At 45.2% G+C, this 26,863-nt stretch overlaps 2 protein-coding genes and 1 long non-coding RNA gene across 6 annotated transcripts in view; 2 read left to right on the top strand and 1 right to left on the bottom strand.

Moving 5' to 3' along the window:
* Positions 1-1,179: 1,179 nt before the first annotated feature.
* On the top strand, positions 1,180-14,016 carry LOC115852743 (uncharacterized). Of its 4 annotated transcripts, none has more exons than XR_011377754.1 (5): positions 1,180-1,273; positions 1,647-1,705; positions 1,808-1,954; positions 2,400-2,571; positions 13,640-14,016. It is a non-coding gene; the product is annotated as an uncharacterized lncRNA (long non-coding RNA). The 4 variants fall into 4 exon arrangements; XR_011377752.1 differs by lacking the exon at positions 13,640-14,016 and adding an exon at positions 3,609-3,728; XR_011377753.1 differs by lacking the exon at positions 13,640-14,016 and adding an exon at positions 3,428-3,576.
* Positions 6,636-16,967, bottom strand: PHF5A (PHD finger protein 5A). Its single transcript, XM_030855819.2, has 4 exons — positions 16,845-16,967; positions 16,392-16,415; positions 15,725-15,891; positions 6,636-7,386 (listed from the first exon to the last, which is right to left on the bottom strand). Exons 1-4 carry the CDS (start codon positions 16,894-16,896, stop codon positions 7,297-7,299), a joined length of 333 nt encoding a protein of 110 aa, XP_030711679.1. The 5' UTR covers positions 16,897-16,967; the 3' UTR covers positions 6,636-7,296.
* Positions 16,968-17,336: 369 nt separating this feature from the next.
* The window catches only part of ACO2 (aconitase 2), a 52,198-nt gene continuing 42,671 nt past the window's right edge, over positions 17,337-26,863 (top strand). Inside the window, exon 1 of the mRNA XM_030855808.2 lies at positions 17,337-17,473. Coding sequence (XP_030711668.1) covers positions 17,438-17,473 — 36 coding nt within the window. The 5' untranslated portion in view covers positions 17,337-17,437. The remainder of the gene's footprint in view (positions 17,474-26,863) is intronic.

Raw genomic sequence — 26,863 nt, 5'->3', positions numbered from 1 at the left:
GCCGGGACTACTTCCCAGCCGGCTGACTGGAACTCTGTAAAGGTTTCAAACCTATATCAACGCGGCTTAGCCCGAATATTCCGAGCTCCTGGTGCTTCGGCGGGGGACGCGTAACGTCGAGGGAAGGGCGAGGGGGAAACCTGGGCCCGGGCAGAGCGGGAGGAAGAGGGGGCGAGGAGAGGCTGAACGACCAGGAAAAGGAGCTGAGCGACACATTAACCTTCCGCTTGCCACCTCTGGCGCCCGTTAACCTCGCGGCGCGGACAGGGCCAGCGCCGGTTCCGCTCAGGCGCGCGAGCTGTGCCCTGCCCGCTCCGGGCGGGGCTCAGCTCCTCTGCGGACGCACCCGTAGTTTCTCCCAGGTCGGCGCCCCCCCGCAAGGGGCACCAGAGCCACATGTCTTCTAGTAACAGCCCCCGCCGTTGGGGGTGGCGCCTGCCCGTGCCAGAGCCGCCGCGCTTGCGCACCCGACGGTCCCTCGGGCGGCTGACCCAGGTTCGCCGAACCCGGCACCCTCGCGCGCTCGGCACCCCTGGCCCGGGCTATGGCCACGTGGGCCACTCGGCTAGTTTGTGACTGTGCGGGGCGCGGAGTTGGGGATAGGGAGGCCTGTGCCCAGTGAGGTCATAGGCGGACTGGACTGCCAGGTGGTAAAGCCCGGGGCCGCTGGGAGCTTGCGCTTGAAGTCTTCCCATCCCTTCTTCAATCGCCCATTCCCCAACTCTCCCCACCCCCGGTCTTTATTTTCATTCCAGACGGTTCCAGCCCAACAGCCGCCAAACCCACGTGGGATGGCGAGATGCGAAAGTTTCCAGCTACGAACGGTTTGCAGTTTTTTTTTTTTTTTTCCTTGATCACTTTTTTTGGCAGGGGCAGAGAGCAACGGTAGCGTGCGGGTTTAAATGCGCTTTCTTTGACTGCTGTAGAGAAACGCTGGACTGGAGGGCAAACTCCAAGGGGACAGAAAAGGGGAGGGAACCTGAGCCCGAGAGCTCCCATCCCCCACACTCTGAGCGCTTCAGCCCCTGGGGCACCTCAAGGGACTACTTGCTTGTGCGTCAGCGAGTTCCACAGCGTCACACACACGCCTCCTCCGCCTAGCCCCACTCCGCCCCTCCCCTTCTTTTTCCTCCTTTACCTCGCTCCCCTCCCCTCCCCTCCCCTCCCCTCCCCTCCCCTCCCCTCCCCTCCCCTCGCGTCGCGAGTTCCAACCGGGCAGCGAGACCTGGCCGACTCAGGGTGCCAGAGTACTGGAGAGCTAAAAATATAACCGGTACGTTAGCAACAACCTTCCCATTGGTGGGGAAGAGGGAGCGGCAGCATCTGATTGGGTGTTCGATCCAACCTCTAGGACGGGGAAGTGGGGGCCGAGAGCCAAGGAGCCTGGCCCTTGGGGAGAGTACGTCTGCGCATTGGGGCATTGTAAGGGATGCTGGTATTTGTAGTCATTTAGTAGAGGCAGCTGTGGAAATAGGTGGGTTTGAATCCCAGTTCCAACACCAACTGTTTTATCTTGATTTAATGGCAACAAATCTCTTTACATCATCAAACCTGTTTTCTCATCCTTAAAATGGAGATCGTGCGGGGATTAAATATGATACTGTATGTAAAGCCTGTCTCAAATAGGTACTATCCTTAATTTAAAGGTCACCGTTCTGGCCAAATTGCATCCTACTGGGAAACCTTACAAGACAGGATGAGAAAGGTGAGAGTGCGTTGAAACGAATTCTTCTAGGGTATCACAGGAAGGAGGGATGGAGTCCATATAAGTAGATAAAGGGTATACATTTCCTACCGTTCACTGCAGGCTGTGGGAGAGCGGAGTGAATCCCTGGAAGGAAGGTGTTGAATTTTTGCGCGTTTCTGTATTTATTCGAATCTCCCCTGCAGTGCTGAAAACACACCAGCCTTGAGGAATATCACTGAAACAAAACTGAGAAATCCAGCTTCCTTGGTAAATGGGATCCCTGGGTAAAGGGTTAGCATATAAATAGGAAAAAATAAAATAGAGGGGAAAAAGGCAATCACCATTCTTAACTGCTGATGTCTCCATTTATCATTGTGAGGAGGACGTTTTTTCTCTCCCCAACGTGTGATTTCATCTAGCCAGGGCTTAATTGTGAGCTGAATTCCTACTCAAGCATTCCAGAGTCCCCTCCCATTTGGAATTATCATACGTTGACAGGCATACGCTTTGTTATCAAAATGGTGAGCTTCAGGAGTAAGCGTGTGCTTGGGGAGAGGGTGGAGGCAGCTCCCGTCTGAGAGTAAGCAAGTTATGCCAGATGTTTTGTTGTGACAAGTCAGGCTAGTCATAATTAGCCCCAGTTAACTCTCAGGGGTGAGTCACACTCTCATACACACATGTTGGGGTGAGAAATTTTGTAATTTCTTTTAAGTTATCCAAGAAAATAGCTCCTCAGTTTGATTCTTCAGATCCACTCCTTCAACTGGGCAGGAGCAAAGACAGCCACAACAGAAATTAGCTTTGGAGAAGAGTGATTGGATGGATGCCAAGGGCAAATGATTTGCTATGTACTGACCTGATGTGAGTGAATTCTAGTAAACAAGGTAAGTGAACGAACCTGTCTTTGGCTAAGACACTAAAACTACCGTGTTCAAAGAAAGTATCATTGTAGCCTTGGTGGTGGCAGAGAGGCCACTTGGGGATAGAGTTGATAAGGAACTGAATAACTGGGAAAAGATGGGAACTGGAGTCCTTTTTTTTTTTTAAGGCAGGAAAATTCCAACCAAGGCAAAGAATCTTTCACCTTTATGTCCTTGCTTCAAACTATAAAGAGCTACCGGTCAAAATATAGTGACATACAATCTCTTGGAAATATAGTCAGTTGAATTTGATTCCCTGGGAAGTTAATTTTCTTAATTTAGAAGCTGCTAATTGGCAGGCCAAGGTCCACATCTGGTGGATGTATTGCCTTGGCATATACTGACACATTAAAATTTCAAAAATGAGTTGACAGGGACTTCCCTGGTGGTCCAGTGGTTAAGACTTCACCTTTCAATGCAGGGTGTGTGTGTTCTATCCCTGGTGGGGGAGCTAAGATCCCACAAGGCTTGGGGCCAAAAAACCAAAACATAAAAAAAAAACCAGAAGCAATATTGTAACAAGTTCAATAAAGACTTTAAAAATGGTACCCATCCAAAAAAAAAAAAAAAAATTGACAACACTTAAAAATTGGGAGATTGCACAAAAGTATCTTAATTTGCCACTTGTCCTGAATTCAAAAGATATGTTAACACTGGGTATTCAAGCTGGCAATTGTCTGGACTTGAACAGCAACTGTCTTCTTTAGACAGGGCCTGTGCTCTCTGGTTCCAAGGTCCCTACCACTCCCTATTGTCCCACAGACAGAGGCCCAGTGCCACATACCGTTGATCATCATGCTTTTTTTTTTTTTCTTGGCAGCAATGCTTGGCATGCGGGATCTTAGTTCCCTAACCAGGGGTGGAACCCATGACCCCTGCAATGGAAGGGCAGAGTCTTAACCACTGGGCCACCAGGGAAATCCCACGCCTCCCTTTTAATCACTTATATTACTCACCCAGACTCCTGAATTTGTGACCCCTTTTTCTGTTTTTTTTTTTAGGGCAGAATAAATTGAAAATACTGTACACACAGTAAATGTTTCATGAAATTTTTCTGTTATACATATGTATTAGGCATGAGAGACTGTTGTGGGGTATGGTGCATCTGGAAGCATTCATGAGATGTTAGGAGCTTAGAAGGAAAAGGTACAGACTTGGCTGGATGATGTGACGGTGGTGGAGTGGTATTTCAAACAAAGGAAATAGAGAGCCAAGAAGATGGGCTGTGTGTGAGGAATCCCCTTCAGCTGCCTAATCAACAGCAGAGAATGAATAGAGGAAAACCTGAGGGGTAGGGAAGAGAGGGAACCATATGGAGGATCTTCAGTGCTAGAACTTAAATGTTTATCTATGAAGTAAAGGCTCACTGTAAAAGAGCTACCATTTATGATGTAAAGCCTTCCCAGTAAGGGTCAGGCACTTACGAGGTCACATTTAATTCTTACAACCCAAAGAGGGAGGCATTAATATCCTTATTTAATAGATGAGAAAAAAAAAAAAGCACCGAAAACCTCACTAAAGGTCAATAGCAGATTAGAATTCAAATACAGGACCGAAAATAAAGCCCACACATTTCTCTTTATACTTTTTTTTTTTTTTGGAGCAAGAGCACATGAAAAGTGCAATGTTTAAAGGAGATTAAATTACCATATGTGTACAGAGTATATCTGAGAAGCTGGAAGACACTCATCCTTTTTAGATCCTAGAAATGAATGTATCAAACCCTGAATACTTAATAGTAATAATCATAAACCCAGGAAATGGAACCACTTTCTTAGACAGACTATGATGAGTTCAGTTATTTCAACTAGACCTGTGTAGGTAGTGCTTATTTCAACAATGGAGAAAAGCAATAATTTTTAAGCCCATTCTGATTTTTTGTGGCCATACACAGTTGGCTGAGATCATTCTAATTCTTTTCACAGAACTATATACTATTCGAGGTTAAAATTCAGCTTGTAAGCAATGTTTTCCCAATAGAGAATTCAGTATTATCATTATTCTAATTTTTAAAACTGAAAAGGACTTATTCTAAAGTCCAAGGTAGACGATAACTAAGGATTTGAACTTGAATGCTGTTTATCTAAGAAGTTTTTAAATTATTCGTTGTATCATTCTCTTGGCCTCAGAGAGCAAACAAATGGAGAATGGGATTATAAAATTAGGTGACAGAGGAACGGAGTTCAGCAGAATTCACCAGACTGAGGTTGAACTTGTCCTGTTGTTGATCAGTGTGGAAATCCTACTGGGCATTAAATTTTAAGCTCCCTTGCAAGAACTTTTAGAGGCATACGCACTAAGACTCACAGAGCACAGTTAAGGTGGTGTTTTGCTGAAAGTAAGGAGTAGCTTTTCAAACATCTGGAAATGCAAGATGTTATGTAGACCAAGGTGGTTAATAAACAAATGTTTCTTTTGGCGGGGGGACCACACCATGCGGCATGTGGGATCTTAGTTCAGCCACCAGGGATTGAACCTGTGCCCCCTGCATTGGAAGCACAGAGTCTGAACCACTGCCAGGGAAGTCCCAATAAACAAATTTTAGAAACTGATTTGTTTAGCAAAACAAAACATTTTGACTTATATTACACATTAAAACTAAAGTTACTATAGAATCAAATGACAGATTCTAGTTATAATCTGAAAATTATCTGGTTTCTGCAACTCGTTTGATATACCATAACCCTCACCTGATGCTTTAGAACTGCTCAGAGCTCCCCAAACATATCACCCCATTCAAACTGTTTCTCCCACACAAATATCTTTATCTGCAGACCCTACCCCCTTTGCCTGTAGGTTCCAACATGGCCTTCAAAGCCCAGTTTATTATCTGATTTCTATGACTTCAGTTATTCATTCAATACTGAGAAACTGCTACCTGCTGGGCAGAACAGACTTGCCTCCTGCCATCATGGAACACAGCCTAGTAGATGACAGTCAATATTACCAAATGCTATAAACAAAATGCTTATGGTGCTATGTGGGAGTATAACAAGAGGAACTTAGATTGGGGTTTGGATGAGGCATCTTTTAGGAAATACTTAGCTAAGGTCTGAAGGATGAGTAGGAGTTAGCTGAGCAGAAGGGAAGCAGAGCTTTAGAGGTAAAAAACAGGTAAAAAGCACTGCGGCAGGAGGGAAAACGGCAGTTTGAGGAACTGAAAGGAGCCCTCATGGCAGCCCTATGGCTGTGGCCTTCCCCTAGCCTTCCCAAGGTACCCCATGCGAGGCCCAGAACCCTTCCTTTGTGTGTCCCCTGTGTTACACTGAGCTATTTCTGGCAAGCTCAATTATTAAATTCCTTAAAGGCAGAGATTATCTTAATTCTATTTTAGACACTCAATACATTACAAATAACCAAGTTTTATTGATCCAAGATAAAACCCTGATAGGAAATCAGAAGGCTCTCATCTCAACTTGGACCTGCCACTGAGTTGCAGGGTAACACTGGGCCAGGACCCTAGAATCTGCAGGACGCACAACCTTTTTCAAATTCATGGTGTCAAAGACCTTCTTGACTGGAAGTCTCCAATTATGAATGTGGCTCCTCAGGTTAACTTGCTTATTGCCTCTAGCAGACCAAAAGTACAGGTAGTTGAGTTAGGGTAAAGGATGCGTCTGAATTTGAATTTACTTAAACCAACCTCCCATATCCTTTTTTTTTTCTGGTGGGGGGGCTGCACTGAGAGGTGTGTGGGATCTTAGTTCCCTGACCAGGGACTGAACCCATGCCCCCTGCATTGGAAGTGTGTAGTCTTAACCACTGCACCACCGGGGAAATCCCTCCCCTCATATCCTTAATGTGAGTATATATGCACTTTGTGAAACAAATCAACCAAGTTCAGTTCTCCTAACTCATTTGAGTACATTTTGTCTCATTCCCTTCACCATTACTGAAAGCCATCTCTTCAGTTCAAAATTCAAGTTGGACAGGAAGGGGAAACATCAAAGTTTCTAAAAATAACTTTGGTTTACCTATCATAAAAGGCATGGGTGGTTTTGAATTCCAGTAGTAATAAGAGAACAAAGTGCTTAATGAATCCCAGTACCTTTATTTTGAATCACAAATTCCTGGGTGACTAAAATTCCTAGAGTTAAAATTAAATTGGGGAGGGGCTGACTACCAGAAAATAAACACCTACTTTATGAATACAATAGCAACATAAAAGGTTTCCAATTTTTAGAAGAAAAATAACATGAAGCAGCACCACCTGGTGGGTGTTACAAGATGAAATGCCCACATTGACTGTTCTGAGAGCCCCCATCGCACTGCAGATGTTTCATCAAGGACAGCTGCCATCAGAGCTGCTGCAAGGCCATGCTTCTCACTGCAGCTAGCCTCACAGTCAGCTCCTCAAACAGAAGACTGAAATAATACATCATTCCTGTTTTAGAAGCTTTTGGTGTACAGAACTTCTCGATGTGGATTAACACAGCCTTGCTTCTTGAATTTAAGGAATGCCATGAACCAATCTATTAATTTGTCTGTGGTACAGTCTGCCAGAGTGCTCTGCGAAGAATCTTTTTTTCCATTCCTACCATGGCTGGGTGAGAGGAGAGGAAAGGGTGGAAAGGGGCCAGTGTACTAATAGGCAATTCAGGTGATGCTCTGTGCTCCATTTCCTTTCTGTAGGCATTTCTTTTGGCAGCTGCAGCAGCTTGATGGGGGGAGGAAGAGGCAGCCCACCAATCACCTCTTCTTGAAGCCATATTTTTTGCGTTCATAGAAGAGATCTGTCTTAGAGCTCCCCAAATTGACAATCTTTGGGCAACCATCTCTCTGGAAAACAGAACAGATAAGTTGTTAAAAGTCTCTGAGCTTGAACTGAGAGGGATTTAAGATAAAAATAACTTTTGGATTAATGGTTTAGCCATTCATCTTCAGTTATGCTATTTGATCAATCAAGTATTTACTAAACACCTAGAATGTGCCCAGGGTCTGTCCACCGTTTATCCAGTGGCCTGCACTTATAATGTTGGATTCTTAGCCCACTTCTGTTACTAATATGATATAGTGGAGGTAGAATCTAAAACTCCTTAAGGTGTTCAAAGGATTTTCTCCAAGTGAGAGGTAAGAAATGGTAATAATCATCTACAGATCAAGCTTCCTAGCTCTCTTTCACTATCCCAAGAAAGGAGAAAATACCAAGGGAAAAAAACCTAAAGACTTTAGGAAATAGTACCTTACATTTCAAATATCGTAAGAGAATACTGAGTTTGGTGTGTCCGTATCAATTCACTTAACTGGACACATGGTCTTGGGGGAAGAGTGCTCCTGTGCCAGAGACAGCTGTTGACGGCTCATACTCTGATGTGTAGTGACACCCTCCCCTGGCCGTTTTGTGAGCTTGAGTGGTTTCAGTGAAGCCCTTGGGAAGCTGTGTTTTGCAGGAATGATGACTCCATCAGTTGATTGGGGATGATGGGAGGAAAATTGGGGGAATTGCTACTGGAAGAAACCTTCTTAGATCTCAGGATTTTATTAAACACCCATGTCAAAGGCAGCTGTTTCCTGTGACACTGGGCTATACAATGAATGAATGAATCAAGTCCTTAGGCATCTCTAATGCCTAATTTCTAATTCAGCTGATTTCTCTTTTTGGGGACTGATATCAACACTGTACAAAAATCTCTGAAACCACACAAAGCCAACACTAACATTTCATTATTTTCTAGAAAACATGTACCATGTATTACACTGAGGACTACCATCTGTGGAGTTTGGTGTGCTAAGCAAGCCAGGTTGTGGGCCCGGCCCCACCAATGGCTTGCTGGGGGAACTCACGTAAGCCACGTAATCTGTACTCAAAGTCCTGGTACAAACGTGGGAAGAGCTGCCTCTCCTGGCCCCAGGTAGCCTGCTATTAAACACGACAGTGCTTTAAGCCCTTTAGGGATGCTTTGAAATTTTATGGTATTATGATAGCCTGTTCAGGCTTACTCTGCCTCACTGACTTGTGTGACTGTGGGCAAACCACTTCTGTCTGGATTTGTATCCAACTATAAAATGACTGGATCAGGTCAGTGTATATAAACTGTATTTATAGGGCCCTAGAGAGTCCTGAGAGGTGCCAGGTGACAGTAGGACGCACCCCCCAATCTGTGCAGCTGTGTTCTCACTCATATTAAGATTGTAGGGACTTCCCTGGCGCAGTGGTTAAGAATCCACCTGCCAATGCCGGGGACATGGGGTTCAAGCCCTGGTCCAGGAAGATCCCACATACCTCAGAGCAACTAAGCCCATGCACCACAACTACTGAGCCCGCGCACCTAGAGCCTGTGCTCTGCAACGGGAAGCCACTGCAATGAGAAGCCTGCGCACCGCAACGAAGAGTAGCCCCTGCTCACCACAACTAGAGAAAGCCCGCGCTCAGCAAGGAAGACCCAACATAGCCAAAACAGACAAACAAACAAAAAAGGTTGTAGGCTCTGGAGATAGGTCACGTGAATTTTGAGAAGTTATGAACCTCCTTGTGTCTCTTTTTAGTCACATATTAAATTACTACAATGGTAGAACCGACCTTACAGAATTAAGAATCAATATACTTAGAACAATGCCTAGCATATAGCCAGCGCTTAATAAATTATAAGAAATTGCCAAAAATAAATATCAGCAATTTCATGATGGTTCAACCTAACACACACACACACATACACACGTGGCTTCTGTGTAAGATACTTTTTGAAGATGGGACTCTACATGTTAAAAAGTTGAAAAAAAAATCGGAAAACCAACGCATTGGATTATTAGCTCTTTGGCTTTTATGGCATTTTCTCTCACTGACTTATAAGTTTCCTGTTTTCTTGCCTAAACTCCTGTTTTTTATTTTCTACACATCTCCCATGGGTCTTGTGGTTGTTCCCAAATTCCACTAATGTTGTGAAGAGGTGAGGATGTGTGCATCGGAACTGGCTGGCTTTTGTGAATATGCCTGTGAATGGAAAGCATGAAAAGGAAGATGGAAGGACTGTTAAGAAACCTCGAGGGCTTCCCTGGTGGTGCAGTGGTTAAGAATCTGCCTGCCAATGCAAGGGACACAGGTTCGTGCCCTGGTCCAGGAAGATCCCACATGCCGCAGAGCAACTAAGCCTGTGCACCACAACTACTGAGCCCACGTGCCACAACTACTGAAGCCCGCATGCCTACAGCCCGTGCTCTGCAACAAGAGAAGCCACCGCAATGAGAAGCCCACCTGCTGCAACGAAGAGTAGCCCCCGCTGGCCACAACTAGAGAAAGCCCGCACGCAGCGATGAAGACCCAACGCAGCCAAAAATAAACAAAATAAATTTATTTAAAAAAACCAACGCTAATCATGTACCAAAATATAACATACAACGGGGAAATATGTACAGAACCAAAGGCAATTTAAAAATTTTGAGATCAGAAAAACATGATTACAGAAAATGCGTCCACATCTCCATTTCTTACAATCGGTAGCAAAGAATTATGAACAGCAGGCAAGACCTGCCTTATTAACAGAAACTAGAAGATGAAACTTCGTTCATTCTTTCAGCAACTGTCCAATGAATACCTACAATGTAAAAACCAGACTGTACACTGGTTTGAGACCTTAACAAGAGTATCATGTTTTCTATTTGAAACTTTTATTTTAAAGGCTTTTAAGCTCTCAGTAAATGTACCCATAAGGTAACAGGGATTATTATTCAATACTTCCTTTTGGTGGAGATTTCCCCATAGCCACACACAGCATGTTAGTAGCAAAGCCAAGACCTGAACCTGGGCTCTCTACCTCCCAGTCTGGCGTTTTTTCTAACAGGGCTTCCCAGAGGCAAGAACCAGAACTTTCCCGTGGTTTTGGAAGCTGGAGAGCATGGTAAACTTGTGAATTAGCTTTGCAAAGTATCAAATAACTTTTGCATATATTTGACTGCTCCGCTGTTTACTTAAATGGGGAGAAGAGAATGGTAGAAATAGCAAGAGAGGGAGGGACACATCCTTATCCACCCTGAGAAGACCAAGACCGTCAGGCGGTCAGACTAGGTGCTCTGAGTCAGACCGTGCACCCTCAGTGGGGATGAAAACATCTTCACTATTATAGTGGTTTGCGATCTGAAGTTTGTTCTTACCCAACAAAATCTTACTCCTTAGCATTCAGTTCCTCTTTTGGTGGAGAAAATGTAATTAATTAACTAATTAATCAATCAATTTTTAGGCCATGCCGCAAAGCATGCAGGATCTTAGTTCCCCAATCAGGGATCAAACCCGTGTCCCCTACAGTGGAAGCGTAGAGTCCTAACCACTGGACTGCCAGGGAATTCCCAAGAAAATTTAATTTAAATTAGATTTTAACTTTTCTCCTTTGGGGGAACAATCATGGGGGAAAAAAGGGTTGAGAAACTGAGTTAGATAGACCTGGGTTCTAATCCCATATCTGCCACTTATTAGTCATGTGACCTTGGGCTAAGATGCTTAACACCTTTAAGCCATTCGTTTCCTCATCTGTATCATATAGAACTTTTGGAAAAGAATGTCCAGCACAGTACCTGGTACATAGCAAGTGCTCCAAAGATATTAGCTACTATTTTTCTTGTCTTCTTGTTGGGAGAGTTAAAGAAAATGGTTAAGTAAAAGGTGTAAAGGAGTCAAGGGCGAAGGGAGATCAATATGATACCACACATAAGAAACTACAAATTGGGACTTCCCTGGTGGTGCAGTGCTTAAGAATCTGCCTGCCAACGCAGGGGACACAGGTTCGATCTCTGGCCTGGGAAGATCCCACATGCTGCAGAGCAACTAAGCCCGTGTGCCACAACTACTGAGCCTGTGCTCTAGAGCCCACAAGCCACAACTACTGAGCCTGCATGCCATAACTACTGAAGCCCATGACCCTAGAGCCCGTGCTCTGCAACAAGAGAAGCCACTGCAATAAGAAGCCCGTGCACCACAACAAAAAGTAGGCCCCACTAGCTGCAACTAGAGAAAGCCGGTGCGCAGCAATGTAGACGCAATGCAGCCAAAAATAAATAAATAAACTCATATTAAAAAAAAAGTGTCCGGGCTTCCCTGGTGGCGCAGTGGTTGAGAGTCCGCCTGCCGATGCAGGGGACACGGGTTCGTGCCCCGGTCCGGGGAGATCCCACGTGCCATGGAGCAGCTGGGCCCGTGAGCCATGGCTGCTGAGCCTGCGTGTCTGGAGCCTGTGCTCCACAACAGGAGAGGCCACAACAGTGAGAGGCCCGCATACCACAAAAAAAAATAAAATAAAAAAAGTGTCCTTTGGGACACAATCAAAGCCTCACTTTATTTTTTATTTATTTATTTATTATTTTTTACTTATTTATCTATTTATTTTTGGCTGAGTTGGGTCTTTTGTTGCTGTGCGCGGGCTTTCTCTAGTTGCAGCGAGTGGGGGCTACTCTTCATTGCGGTGCGTGGGCTTCTCATTGCGGTGGCTTCTCTTGTTGCAGAGCATGGGCTCTAGGTGCGTGGGCTTCAGTAGTTGTGGCACATGGGCTCAGTAGTTGTGGCTCGTGGGCTCTAGAGCGCAGGCTCAGTAGTTTTGGCCCATGGACTTAGTTGCTCCGTGGCATGTGGGATCTTCCCGGAGCAGAGCTCGATCCCGTGTCCCCTGCATTGGCAGGCGGATTCTTAACCACTGAGCCACCAGGGAAGCCCAAAGCTTCACTTTAGATAGGACAAAGTATTTCTTTCAAAAAAAAAAAAAAATGGACTCCCCCAGTGATGAAGTGGTTGGGAGTCCGCCTGCCAACGCAGGAGAGACTGGTTCGAGCCCTGGTCTGGGGGGGATCCCGCATGCCGTGGAGCAGCTAAGCCCGTGAGCCACAATTACTGAAGCCCACGTGCCTAGAGCCCGTGCTCCGCAGCAATAGAAGCCACCGTGATGAGAGGCCTGCGCACCGCAACGAAGAGTAGCAGCCAAAAATAAATAAATAAAAAAAAAAAAAAAAAAAAAGCAAAGAAACAAATGGTCCTCTGGCAGCAATGCCCACAGATATTGTCCCAAATCCTGAGTATTCTTGAAGCTTTGAAAAACTATGGAGAACACCCAGCTTAGTTTACTGGTCTAATTCCCTTATAAATTATGGAAGTTGCAGGAAGAGAACAGTAACAGGGGCTGCTTTGGTTGCAGGAAGATTTCTGCATAGGAAAGTCTTAGGTACTTAATCTACACGATGATCTGTAAGGCTGAGAGGCTGGATCATATCACTGGACTGTTTTGTGTTCGTTGGAAACTACTGCTGAGTAAATGTGAGCTAGATACCATCTCAGATATCCTCAGAACATTCCTGTACACGTGAAGTAGAGGAAGTGGTGACATCTAGAATAATTCTCAGGGACAGAATGAGGCACAAGGATCCAGAGAGATCAGGTCACATACCGCATGCAGAGGAATCAGACAGCAATTAACACTTATTAAGCACTCTCTGGTTGCCAAGCATAAGCCAGATAAGAACTCTAGCTACAACAAAACAAAACAAAACCTCTAGCTACAACCATGCAAAGGTTCAAGAAAATGTTGTCCTTAATGGACTCTTTAGCTAGTTTTAGCTAGTTTAAGGATTGTTTGTACTTTCTCTTCACTGATATTGTCTCACTGTGGTATATAGGCTATAAATAATTACCAAACACTTACTATATACCAGACACTCTGTAGGGGGAACCCTATGCATGATTTACAGAGGTAGCAACAAAAATGTGGACCATACTTACAGTACATGCCAGGGAGTATACAAAGAACTAGGGAAAAGGGGAGACAAATACACAAACCAAGGTCCTTTCTATAAAGGGAGTGGATCAGATCAAGCAGGATATGATTTGACAGTCAAAGGTAAATGCAAATCACAGTTTAGGACAAGAGGATGTTCAAATCACCATGTGAAATTATGTTTCTGGTACTTTATCTATGACCTTTCTCATCTCTCTAAATAACAGAAGAATTAATGATGTTAAGAAAGTTTTATCTGGTCTGATATATCCCACTTATTAGAGGTAGACAGGATCCAAATGTAAAGGTTGCTGAGGTGGCTGAATTGCTTCTCCTCAACACAGGCACATCCCATCGAAAGGACTTATGAAAGGGGACTTCCCTGGTGGCGCAGTGGTTAAGAATCCACCTGCCAATGCAGGGGACACAGGTTCGAACCCAGGTCCGGGAAGATCCCACATGCCGCAGAGCAACTAAGCCTGTGTGCCACAACCACTGAGCCTGCGCTCTAGAGCCCGTGAGCCACAACTACTGAAGCCCGCGCACCTAGAGCCCGTGCTCCGCAACAAGAGAAGCCACCGCGATGAGAAGCCCGCGCACTGCAGTGAAGAGTAGCCCCTGCTTGCCGCAACTAGAGAAAGCCTGCACGCAGCAACAAAGACCCAACGCAGCCAAAACTAAATAAATAATAAATTGGGTTAAAGAAAGAAAAAAGGACTTATGAAAGGACACCACTAGGTTTAGTCAGAGAGATTGGACTTGCCACTTATTAGCTGGGTGAGAGGCTGTAAATGGAGATAATAATAATCCCTATTTAACAAAGCTACTGTGAAGAATAAGAGAGATAGTGTGTGTATGTGTGTGTGTCTGTGTGTATGCATATATATATATATATATATATATATATAACTACCTACTCTTTGCATAAAGAAATATTAAGAATTATTTATCTTTTGGGAATTCCGTGGTGGTCCAGTGGTTAGGACTGCGTGCTTCCATTGTAGGGGGCCTGGGTTTCATCCCTGGTCCAGGAACTAAGATTCCACAGCCAGGCAATGCAGACAAAAAAAAAAAAGGGGCTTCCCTGGTGGCGCAGTGTTGAGAGTCGGCCTGCCGATGCAGGGGACACGGGTTTGTGCCCCAGTCTGGGAAGATCCCACATGCCGCGGAGCGGCTAGGCCTGTGAGCCATGGCCACTGAGCCTGCGCGTCTGGAGCCTGTGCTCCACAACGGGAGAGGCCACAACAGTGAGAGGCCCGCATACCGCAAAAAAAAAAAAAAAAAAAAAAAAATTTTTCTTATTTTTAAAGATTTTATTTATTTATCTATCTATTTATTTATTTGATTGCATTGGGTCTTAGTTGCCGCACGCGGGATCTTTGTTGCCATCTGCTGGATCTTCATTGGGGCATGCAGCATCTTTTAGTTGCAGGCTCTTAATTGCAGCATGCAAACTCTTAGTTGTGGCAAGTAGGACCTAGTTCCCTGAGCAGGGATCAAACCCGGGTCCCCTGCATTAGGAGAGCAGAGTCTTAGCCACTGGACCACCAGGGAAGTCCCAAGAATTATTTATCTTTTGCCTTATGCCTTATCCTAGATTAGGTAAGCAGATACCTTATACTAGCCTATTGGTAATGTATCACAGTTCCTTTTATTGTGTCATAAGAAGAATAAAAGCTGATTCATGGGTTTCCCACCCCTCTCCCCAAGAAGCCTACTTTTGGTATAGACCTACATTCCTCTACCCTGGCATCTGGCTCAAGAAGTTGAATAACTAGCCACTGCCACCACACAATGTCAAGGGGCAAAAATGTCATAAGAAGAATTGCAATCAATTCTGCAAAATCAAACCAAAAGCATTCTCTAGCCACTTAGAGCTGAAATCAACTTGAATTGTCCCAAGTTCAGAAGTCACCACATCCACCCAAATAGTCCTTAATGATAGTTAAGAGAATTACTGAGTGGTTATTACACACCATGCACTGTTCTAGGACTTAAAAATGCAGGATATTGGGAATTCCCTGGTGGCCTAGTGGTTAGGATTCTGGGCTTTCACTGCCGTGGCCTGGGTCCAATCCCTGGTTGGGGAACTAAGATCCCACAAGCCAGGCGGGGCAGCCAAAAAAAAAAGGATATTATTTCTGAATAAAAATAATGAGAGAAAAAAAATAACGAGAGAGAGAGACATCAAAGGAAGAGAGGGCTTTCCAAATTGCTAGTGCTGACAAACATTTGCTTCTCTTGCATTTTTGTCCTTGATGCAAAATAAGTGCGTTTTGTTGGACTACATCCAGTTTGGCTCACAGCCCTTGAAGAAATTATAACCTAGATGACTAGATGAACATAGTCATCTACAGGCCACAGGAGTGGATGGCAAAGTGTTACTAAATACAAGGAAGGATCAGATGAAAAGCTTAGTATATACTCACATCTTTCTCCTGGATGGTGCACTCCTTACAATAATAGGCATCCGAAACCCCGGGCCCTCCACAGATCACACAGCGTCCCTGGTAAGAGCCATAGTTACATTCATCACATATGCGCACCAGGGTGCAGGGACGCACATAGGAGTCACAGATCACACACTTGCCATCACCTGTGAGGAAAAGAGAATGAAGTTATGCCCACTTGCAAGTACTTCAAGTCCTTTGCCCTCCTCCTGTTAACGGGGAAATACACTGGTCTTCTGATGGTGACTTTAGGGCCTGCTGCTTTGGCATCACAAAACTTGGCTTACCTAGTGTCCAGCTCAATCTCCACAACACACAGGAAAAGTCAATCAACTAATGGGTAAAGAGCTTAGAATAGCACCTGGTAGATAAGTCTGTATGATTAACTGGCAGAACGCTGTGTGTGTTGGGGACGGGGTCATGCTACTTCTGGTCCACAGCTAGAGATTTTTCTCAAATTAGTGTCTAAAATGTATAAGTTGGAGTGGGGTGGTGGCCTTTAGTTGCAGCCTGCCATTGTGTTAACATGCTTCCAGTCACATCTACTCAAAGCCCTCTTAGTGGCACCGTTGGAAATGCCCGTTGGCTGGCTCCACAGAAACTGAGTGGGACGGGTGGGCTGTCTGGGGAGGCGTGTTCCACTCACATTTTTCACATAGTCTTCCAATGGCTGCAAGATGAAAGACGGTAAAGAGTACAATTAGGATTAAGGTTTTGACGAAGAGGGAACAAACATCCTCGAGCTTGAGGTGGGGACAGGAGCAGGGACTGCAGTGAACCCTGAGGAAGCCTTTCCATCTTATCCTCATAAACTTCAATCCGAACCAAATCCACACCCTCCCGAAGTCCCTCCCAGGTCCTGGGCAAACTGAGAATTTCTCCGGACCCCATCTCGGCAGCCCGCCTCCGCCTCCCAGCACGCACGCCCCGCCCTCTTTTCATCAGAGACCTTAAACCCACGCGCTCCTACACTACCGACCGTGAGGCGGGAAACATGGCGCCGCCGAGGCAAGACCCTAAGGAAGTGATGGGAACCCCGGACTCCTCAGGTTCTAATACTATCCCCACCGAGACAGTCGGGGGCAGGAGGCCATCTCACCAACACCAGCCTGCTTGCGGCAAAAGATCAAGTCCGGGTGATGTTTAGCCATAGCTCCCTCTATGCCACCGGAAACTTAGGGAACTTCCGGCCGACCTTTAACCTCCATTGTTCCTGCCTCCTCGTCGCCGTGATTGGTTCTCTAGGCTTCCATCAGCGTTTACAATCTTTGCACCACGCCCCGGTCGTTCTCGCGCGATGACATTTCAAAGACAAGTTTCCGTCCTAACTGGGGAGTCAGGTCCTGGCAGGTGCATGAAAGTCATCAAAAAAAACAAAAAACAAAAAACCACCTTTGGAGATCTGAATGGAAGATACAAATTGAAAAGTGCAAAGATGAAGCTTGCACTTCGATAAGACATCCTTGTTCCCGGTATTTATTTCCGCAAGTGTTTTTATGCAGCTTTGTCCTCTTCCCTGTAGGTTCCTCACACGGGAGCTCCGCCCAAGGCGCTCGCAGGACTCGGCGCCTCTCGGGAGGCCCAGCCTTCACTGTGTTGCGTTTCTATTCAGGCCACGCCCCCTGCCCGAAGGCTTTAAGTACGCCGTGTTCACGTCATTTTCAAGCGACCTCATCTTTGTCAGTGCACAAAATGGCGCCTTACAACCTGCTGGTGACCCGGCTGCAGGTGAGAGCGAACTGAGGGCCCTCTGGGTTCACGGGGGCGGGGTGCCTCCTCCTGTGCTTGCGGCTGTGGGCGAGGCAAGGCGAGGCGGGCCCGACCTCCGCGCGGCTTTTCGTGTACCTGTCCCTGCCTTGGGCCCTTCGCCCGAGGTCAAGGCGTCCCCGGCTCAGTCAGCTCTCCCAGCCTTGTCTCCGCCTCGCGGGAAGCGTGGGTCTCAGAAGCGGCGGCCAGGTGAAGAGTGGAGGCACCTCTTTTGAGGGCCGCACTTTCTCCCCTGTAGGGTTTTCTTTTTCTTTTTTTTTTCTTTTGCCGTTCCTCAAGGTCAGGACAAGGTGACTGGGGGGCGCGGTGGTTGTTGAGCCCCCTAGGTCCAGAGCCCGAAGGCCTCACTTCTCATCTCTCAGCAGCAGACCCTTGCTAGCCAGGTGCATCCGTGGTTGCCAGACCTGAAGTTTGGAGGAAAAAAACTATTACCTATTCCATCTTGTGGGGATCCTGCGGAACATATAGCCAGGAGTTAGAGGGGGCCTTCCGTGCCCAGGCGTAGTAATTAGTAACGATAACTGTAGTCTCTCACCTTTGCACAAGATTGCAAGACTTAATTCCTCGTCATGTCATTTGGTTCATAAATCATTTGGTGAGATGACTATTCTCATTTGATAGATGATGAAACTGCTAGAAAGTAGGTAAAAGTTCCTGCTCTCTGAGTGTTACGCAAGTGCTGTGGCCTGAGCATCTGCCCTACTACCCCTCTGTTCTCTGTTCTTGTTCATGTCAGCCTGCCCTCAGAACTTTCTGAGCCCGAGTGTGGTCCTGGAGCTGACATTTGTGTTTGTGAGAGTACCAGAATGGAGTATTTTGAGCTCATAATTAGTTGCTTTTCAGTTACTAGATGGGAGGGTAAAAGAGACTCAACAATTTGACCTTGACTGTCCTGTTATGAACCATCTAGAAAATTGACTGTGACTGCCAGATGTTTTTTCACTCCTAACTTGACAATCCTAGGAAGGTGTTATACTCAGATTCAATGTCAGGCATGTATTTCATTAATAAAAATAAAATGAGCAAGCATTTATAGATATTCTCTGACAGCCTTTTACATTTAACTTTGTGGTTCTACTTTGGATCAAGTAGCACAACTCTGATTACAGAACTGAAAAAGAAGTTTTGTACTGTACTCTCAAAAAGTATTGTGTTACCAGAAGTTTTTTTTTTAAGTCACATTGCTTAAATTTAAAACATATGGTTTAAAGCGAAATCATCATTTATTTTATGATCTCTAAATTCCGGGCAAAAAAAGGGATTTGCTAATTATGTCTTTAGATCTTTTGATTCTCCAGGTTAACAAAGTGGAAATAGTGTTTCTTTCTGATCCTCCTGACCCATGATGTAGTGAAGTTAGGCGAGATTATTTGATAAGATAAATTATTACAGATTTATTGAACTTGGAAGAGAGGACTGATATCACAAAGGATCTTGGAATGCATGAGTGTTAGACCTGTGTAGGAAGAGATCTGGACTATAGTTCATATTCTACCCAGTGCAAGTGACCTTGAACTTGAGAACTGAATCCCAGTTTCCTCATCTGTCAGTTGGGGATTATGTTCATTGACAAACATTTATTGAGTTTTTGGTGGTCGGCTTCCATTCATATTGTTATGATGATTGTTATAAAGTGATGAGAAAGTAGAATATATTTGTTTATGATCATCATGTTGTCCAACTTCCTCTTTTACAGATAGACAATCCAAGACCTTGAGAACCTGGGTCTCCTTATTTGTTCATTTAGCTAAGATGAATGAACAGCATATACCACACTGTCTCCTAATAGCCAGGCTGTCTTAAGTAACGGCCAGCTACCACTATGCTCTGAAAACCTTGTAAATTTACCTCTTTTGTGTTTAGCTACATTTGAGAAGTGATGGTACTACTTTAGTTGTTGTGTCTACAGAACCCGGTCTATGCATTCAATTTATTACTACCTTATTCACCACATATTTACTGAGTATCCACTGCTTCCTCTGGATACAGTGAAGCAAAAAAAGCAGACAATTTTTGTTCTCGTGAAACGTCAGTATATTCTAATGTATTCTACTGCAGAGGACCTTGGAGATCTTTCTCAGCTAAAGTATTTTGGGCAGAAGACCAAAGGTCTTGGTGGGACCTTGGCTGGACCAAAGGTGAAGGTAGATGATAGAATGATGGCAATTACTACTACCACTAAGAGTAGTTAACATTTACCTTAGTGTGCTGGTAGTCTCACATGATCCTGTGAGATATGGCAGATTTATTAGCCCTGTCTTATAGATGAAGAAACAGGATTAGAGCAGAAGCATAGTGTAATGGCTAAGAGCATGGATTCTGGCATCACACTATCTTATTTGAATGGTGACTAATACTCACTTGCTGTGACTTTGGGCAAGTTACTTCACCTCTCTATGCCTGTTTCTTCACCTGTAAGATACAGATAATAGTATATCTGACTTATCTAATAATCATAGTTGCAAAGTATTGAGAACCCTGCTGGCATCTAGTAAGTGCTATATAATTGTTTGTTAATTAAATTAAAGTAGACTTGTCTAGGGCCTTATCACTAGTTGTTAGTGAATGTGATTTGAATCTGCTCCTTTCTGACTCCCAAGGCTGAGGTCCCAGCACCTGCACTATAGTACTGCTTCCCTTTGGCATCAAGACTCAGCCTGTCAACCAGGGTACCATTAATGGTCCATAACCAGAAAACAGTGCTCTTTAAAGTGTTCTATTGTTTGATAGTACCTGCTACCAGGTAGGAAGATAGAAACAGAGTGAAGAAAATGGAGGTGAAATTTTTGAAAAGCCACATTTACTCTCTGGTTTTTTAAATTTTGTGTAAGTGACCACGGATGGTAAATAAAAATGATTGGGCACTTCCAGATACATTTTAGATTTTGGTTTTGCCTTGAGATACTGGGATGCTGAGTTCTCATCCTGTGACCTTGGGGAAGTCACATAACCTCTTGCATGTAAATCTGAAACAGCAGTTAACTACAAAGAAGTCTGACACATTTGCAGAAGTTATAAGTGCCTGTATAAAGTGCCATGTTTAAAAAAAAATTCTTGCTTTGAATTGGGAAACAGGTCATCCTTATTCACTGTGGTACCTTCTCAGGTGTCCTATAGTCAGCTGTTGATTTGAACTGAATGAATGAATGAATGATTGAATGGATGAGTAAACAAACTTCCAATCTTAAATTTGGGCAGAGGAAGAGGGGAGCACACCATTGCCTTTTTTAAAAATTAATTTATTTATTTTCGGCTGCGGTGGGTCTTTGTTGCTGCGCGCAGGCTTTCTCTAGTTGCGGTGAGCGGGGGCTGCTTTTCTTTGTGGTGTGCGGGCTTCTCATTGCGGTGGCTTCTCTTGTTGCGGAGCTCTAGGCACGCGGGCTTCAGTAGTTGTGGCATGTGGGCTTAGTAATTGTGGTGCACGGGTTCTAGAGTGCAGGCTCAGTAGTTGTGGCGCACGGGCTTAGTTGGTCTGCGGCATGTGGGATCTTCCCGGACCAGGGATCGAACCCGTGTCCCTGCATTGGCAGGCGGATTCTTTTTTTTTTTTTTTTTTTTTTTTTTTGCAGTACTTGAGCTTCTCACTGTTGTGGCCTCTCCTGTTGTGGAGCACAGGCTCCAGACACGCGGGCTTAGCGGCCATGGCTCATGGGCCCAGCCGCTCCACGGCATGTGGGATCTTCCCGGACCAGGGCACGAACCCATGTCCCCTGTATCGGCAGGCGGACTCTCAACCACTGCGCCACCAGGGAAGCCCCCACCATTGCCTTTTGAACCAACTGTTCCTAAAATGTTTATTGAAAGCTTGCTATGTGCCTAGCACTGTTCTACACACTGAGAGTGTAATAATGAACAGGAGTAGTGGAGCTTGTAGTGTAGTTCTGGGGAGACAAAATAAACAAGTAGACAAGAAAATTGTAGTTATGAAGTGGGACAAGGAAGATAAAACAGAATAGTGTGGTAGAGAGAATAGGCGTGAGGATGTGGCATGGCTTTAACTGGAGTGGTTGGGGAAGGCCTCTCAGAAGAGGTGACATAAAATGATATGAAGGCGACCCTTCAGCATTATGGGAGGGGAGACTTGAAGTAGAAGGAGCAGTATGTGCAAAGCACCTGAGATGGGTCTGAGGGTAAGAAGTAAGGCCAGTGTGGCTGAGGTGATGAGAGGAAGGTCTGAGCAAGAGGTAGGAGCCAGGGTCATGTCGGCTCTGGTAAGGAAATTGGGTTTTACTCCAAGTGTAATGAAAATCCACTGGAAGGTTTTAAACTGTGAAGTGACAGGATCTGATTTATGATTGAGAAGAATCATTCAGGCTGCTGCGTGGATGATGAACCACTGAGGGACGAAGGACCACAGAGGGACGAAAGAGGACGCAGGGAGACCAGTGGGGCCTGTTGGAATTATCCAAGGAGTGTTGAAGGTGTCTGGGACTAGGGTTCTGGTGGTGAAGATATTTTGGAGGCAGATGGGTTGGATGTGGAGTGTGAGGGACAGGGAACAGTTAAGGATGACTTTTAGGTTTGGGGCCTGAGTAACCGAAGGATGGGTGAACTCGAATTCAGTAGTCATGTGTTTGCATAGTACTTGCAAAACTTAGTCAGGAGCCGAAGCTCCTTTATAAATTCAACAAGTATCTGTATTTCACAGGTGAGGAAGCTGGATGGGGTCAAGTGTCTTGCCACAGGGTCCCTCACTTGAGTATGAGCTTCATGTCTGAAGTGAGCCCTGTTCATCTTGGGCATTATTCTGCTACCTGGTGTCTCCAAGAGGGTCATCTGGGAAGTATTTAGAATGAGGATTGGGGCTTGAGCCGTCTGTCTTCATTGGCTCAGTGTTCTTTGACACATCTTATTTTCCCAGCAGGTGGTTTGGAAGGCAATGGTAGGCTCTGGGCTTCTCAGCATAAAGGAGGGGAGGGACTGCAGGGAGGCTGCTTTGTGGGGCGGGGAGGACTTGGATGAAGTTTGTCAAAAGGTACAATCTTCTGGTTATAAGATAATTACGTACTAGGGATGTAATGTACAAGATGATACATATAATTAACACTGCTGTATGTTATATATGAAAATTGTTAAGAGAGTAAATCCTAAGGGTTCGCATCACAAGGAAAAAAATATTTTTCTATTTATTTGATTTTGTATCTATATGAGATGATGGATGTTCACTAAACTTATTGTGGTAATTATTTCATGATGTAAGTGAAATCATTATGCTGTACACTTTAAAACTTATACATCTATGTCAATTATATCTCAATAAAACCAGAAGAAAAAATTTTTAATAAAAATAAACCAAAAAAAAAAAGGCAGCACATAGAATATCAGGAACCTTAGGAGACTTCATCTACCACATACTTACCATGTGGCTTCGAGCAAAGTCTCTACCCTCTGGCTCTCAGGTTACACATCTGCAAAATGGGACAATTCATAGCTACCCTCCAATTAAGAAGGGTCCTGAAGGCCTAATAATATTTGGAAAGTTCTTTTTTAAAAATATTTATTTTTTTTAAATTTTGGCTGCCCCGGGTCTTAGTTGTGGCACATGGGATCTTTAGTTGCGGCATATGGGCTTCTTAGTTGCGGCATGCGGGCTTCTTAGTTGCGCATGCATTCTGGATCTAGTTCCCCCACCAGGGATCAAACTCGGGCCCCCTGCATTTGGAGTGTGGAGTCTTACCCACTGGACCACCAGGGAAGTACCTGGAAAGTTCTTTGAACTCTAATACACTATAAAAATTTGTGAATAGTTTATAATGTTATTTTAGGAATAGGCCTTTTCTAATACTGAGACAAAGGACAGACTTTTTCCTTAGATTGTTCCAGAATGAACCTGTAGAAGCCTTTCTTTATTTAGGGGATCCTAAAAGGCATGGAGAATGATTTTCTTGGGTTCATTCTGCAAAGCTTGGGCCAAAGGAAAGGGCACCAGCTTTGCTGTGTGGCCCTGGGCAAAATAGTTACGTTCCAGAGCCTCAGTATCTTCACCTGTAAAATGGACACAGTATCTTCTGCCTCTGAGTATTAAATAGGACTGTGTGTACTTGGGGGAAATCTGATGCAGGGTATGGGCACTTGGTGAAAGTTAGTCTTGTGTCTTCAGTCCTAGAGATGGTCTACAGCCTCCCTTGCCACAGCATTATCCTCAAGACTGGTTCTTGGGATTTCCCTGGCAGTCCAGTGGTTAAGACTCGGCGCTTTCACTGCTGTGGGCCCAGGTTCGATCCCTGGTCAGGGAACTAAGATCCTGCAGGCCGTGAAGTGCAGCCAAAAAATAAATAAATAAAAAATAAAAAAGACTGGCTCTGGGAAAATTGCTTGCTCCTGCCGTGCTGTCCATGGATATCGGGTATGTAGTAGTTGTGCAGGAGAATCTTTTGGGTACTGTCCTAAGAGAGTTGGGAGAAGAGGCACAAATGAATCCACTGGCTTCCTGTTTCTGATTCTTTCTGTTTTCTGATTCTTCTGATTCTCTAAGTTGAAGGGCAGCATTGAGAAGATGTGCTTTAGAATTACATTTGCATTATCACCATGAAGCTCCTTGGGGAATTTAGGCCCAGTTAGGAGGATTTCTGCCTTCACCCTGCAGAGGGCGAGGCAGTTTCCGGGTGGGAGCTTCGATCCTGTGGCCAGTTGTGGGGGTCTGCAGAGAGGCCTCGGGGATTCCTGTAACTGCCACACTTCAGTGCTTCGTAGCTGGGCTCCTTCACCTTCGGCTGGACGTGTGTGCTGTTACTGTTTTGTTGTTGCTGCTCACTGAGAGCTGCAGAGCTGATTTAAGACAAGGGCCCGGCTATAATACACTGGGCTGAAGCAAGAAGGGGAGGGGGCGAGCTGGGTGGAGCTAAATTCAGGCCAGACCATCCAGGAACTTGCATGTGTGGTGGCATGTTTAGTCTGCCTCGTGGCACCGTTGGCATTAGAGATACTGATAATGAGCTCTCAGCCCCGCTGTGCCAGTCACTGAACTAGGTCTTGGACAAACACTGCTTCACTTGATCTTCACAAGAACCCTAAGATGTGGGTGTCATTAGCCTGTTTTCACCATGATGAAATAGACCCCCATTGGTTAAACGGCTTGCCCGAGGTCACAACCAGCATGCAGCGGAGCCAGATTTTGAATGCAGGTTTGTTTGACTGCAGAACTCAGGCTTTTTACCACTCAAGCTGTTCCCCCAGAGAACTCCCCTGGGCATAGAGAGTAGAAACTAGATCTCTGAAGAGTGGGCTGGATAGAGGGGACACAGTTCGGTTGGCTCCGTGCCCTGTTTGCATATGGATCTATTTGAGGCCACGATTGCCTCCTGCCCCAAATACCAGCAGAGCTTGAGAGGGAGAGGCCAGAGCTGTGGGTCAGCCTCACAGGCTGCCTATTGAGCTTACAGAGGATGCCCTTTGTAAGTATTGAAAGGGCTGCTGCCCTGGGGGTCCAGAGCAGGGTTTGGGATTTGTATGTACAGTGTGCCTAGCGTCTCTGCTCCAGACAGCAGCAAAGGAGAATTAGGCAGATGAGTGACTCTGTCAACTCATTACTTAAAGGAACCCCCTACTGCCTTGGAGCCCATTTAGAGGCTGTGTCTTGGAGAGACATGGCTCCCTGCCCCCTTTCCAAGCCTCTTAAAAGGACTGTTCATTGCTCCGTGAACAGGCACTAATGGCTCAGCACAGCCTCTGCCAGAGGCACTCACAACTTGAATTTGAAAGCAAGATGAAGAGACTAGTGTTCAAATCATGGTTCTTCTTTCAGTGTCCTAGGCTCTGAGTATAGAGTGGTGATCAGATTAGGCAAGTTTTCTGCCTTCATAGAGCTTACATTTTAGTGCAATTATTTACCTTATCTGTCTGAGTCTCCATTTTCTCATTAAAACATAAGACAGAATGACCTATAACAATCCCACTTGGCACAGTTGTTGGGAAGATGACATAAGATAACCTTTGTGATCTTGCTTGGCACAGTTTTGTTTGTTTCTTTTCATTTTATTTCTTACCAGACTCCCTGGTGGGTCCGCTTTGGTTGTATTCCTTCCTTCAGAGTTTGTTCTGTGTCAGTAAATGCAGGATCAGGAGAGCCTCCCTTACTCCGTGAGAGCCCTAGAGATTTGTATCCCATCCAGCAAGGGAGGGGGCACTATCTAACCAAGAAGCCAGATTCCACCAGAGGCGTTGAACAGTTGGGACTGAGCCACCATGGAGTACTGAGCCCACCTGGCTGCTGGGCCTGTGGAGGTTGGGAGCCACTGTAGCATAGTGAGAAGGGCATGGGCTCAGCAGGTTCCCAGCTGTGTGACCTTGGGCAGGCTACTTCCTGTCTCTGAGCCTCTCCATCTTCAGGGCAGTTAGGGAGGCTGAGCTCTGTCCAGCAAGGTTTATAAGAGTGGCTGGCATGGAGCAGTGTGTTAGCTACTGTGATTTACTCCAAAACAGATCTGAGGGCACCTGGCTGCTGGTCACCCTGATGGGAGACTCCCACCCAAGTAGAGGGAGTTTTATAGCGAGGAAGTACTATAGGAATGCTTAGAATGGAGAAGACACGATTATGGTTTTTGGTGATTTGAAAGGCTGAAGTGTGGAGGAGTGATTAAGCTCATTTGATCTGGTTCCAGAGGATGGGGCTAGGAAGCGTGCTGGGTACTTTCACGTAGGTACTCTCCTTTAATCCTCACTACAGCCTGTGAAGGTGTTATTCCCACTCACAGATGAAAAAAGCTGTGTTTAGAGGGCTTAAGTAAAAACACACAAGGTTACACAGCTTGTTGCGGGTAGAGCTGGGATTTGAGCCCACGTTTCCATTGCTAGAATCTGTGCCTGATTTAATGGAGGTGTGTTTCAGTTCAGAAGCATTTGTTGTTGTTGTAAAGTATTAGAATTGTCTAGTAGTGGAACAGACTTTCTGGAAGAAAATGAGCTTCCTGGATTAATCATGTTGAATCAGGGGCTTGTAGAGGTTGCTGAAGAGAGGTTTTCAGCCTTGAGGCTGCCCTTGGCCCCTTACTTCCTGAGAAAATGGAGGCTGAGGGCTTAGTGGAAGTATCTGTTTTAGATAAGGGCCTGGTATTTACTCATGAGAATTTCATAAGCCCCGAGACTTGGGCTCCAAGCATGGGGGAAAATTTTCCCATTTCCTAGTTGTTGTGACATCTGTGTGGATGGCCTATGGATGATCTCTGGAATGTCTCTGGGCCCTGGGGCCAGGTTGAACCAAACATTGAGTATGTTTTACTTTTGGACTTAGGAAATAAAAACAAAACCCCAATAAGTTATTTTTTTAAAAATACGCCCAAGTCATCATCCTTCTTTAAATAATACTGATGTGGACTACTCATACTCCAACCACAGTAGTCAGATATTATAAGA

The sequence above is a fragment of the Globicephala melas genome, chromosome 10, assembly GCF_963455315.2.
Source record: "Globicephala melas chromosome 10, mGloMel1.2, whole genome shotgun sequence".
Taxonomy (NCBI): domain Eukaryota; kingdom Metazoa; phylum Chordata; class Mammalia; order Artiodactyla; family Delphinidae; genus Globicephala; species Globicephala melas.
This window is presented reverse-complemented; position numbering and strand designations above follow the sequence as displayed.

Excerpts from the sequence above, each read along its gene's own strand:
- PHF5A (XM_030855819.2), bottom strand. The coding sequence starts at position 16,896 with ATGGCTAAACATCACCCGGACTTGATCTTTTGCCGCAAGCAGGCTGGT. Across the intron at positions 16,416-16,844 it reads CCGCAAGCAGGCTGGTGTTG|CCATTGGAAGACTATGTGAA; the intron begins GTGAGATGGCCT and ends TTCATCTTGCAG. Across the intron at positions 15,892-16,391 it reads TGGAAGACTATGTGAAAAAT|GTGATGGCAAGTGTGTGATC; the intron begins GTGAGTGGAACA and ends TTTTCCTCACAG.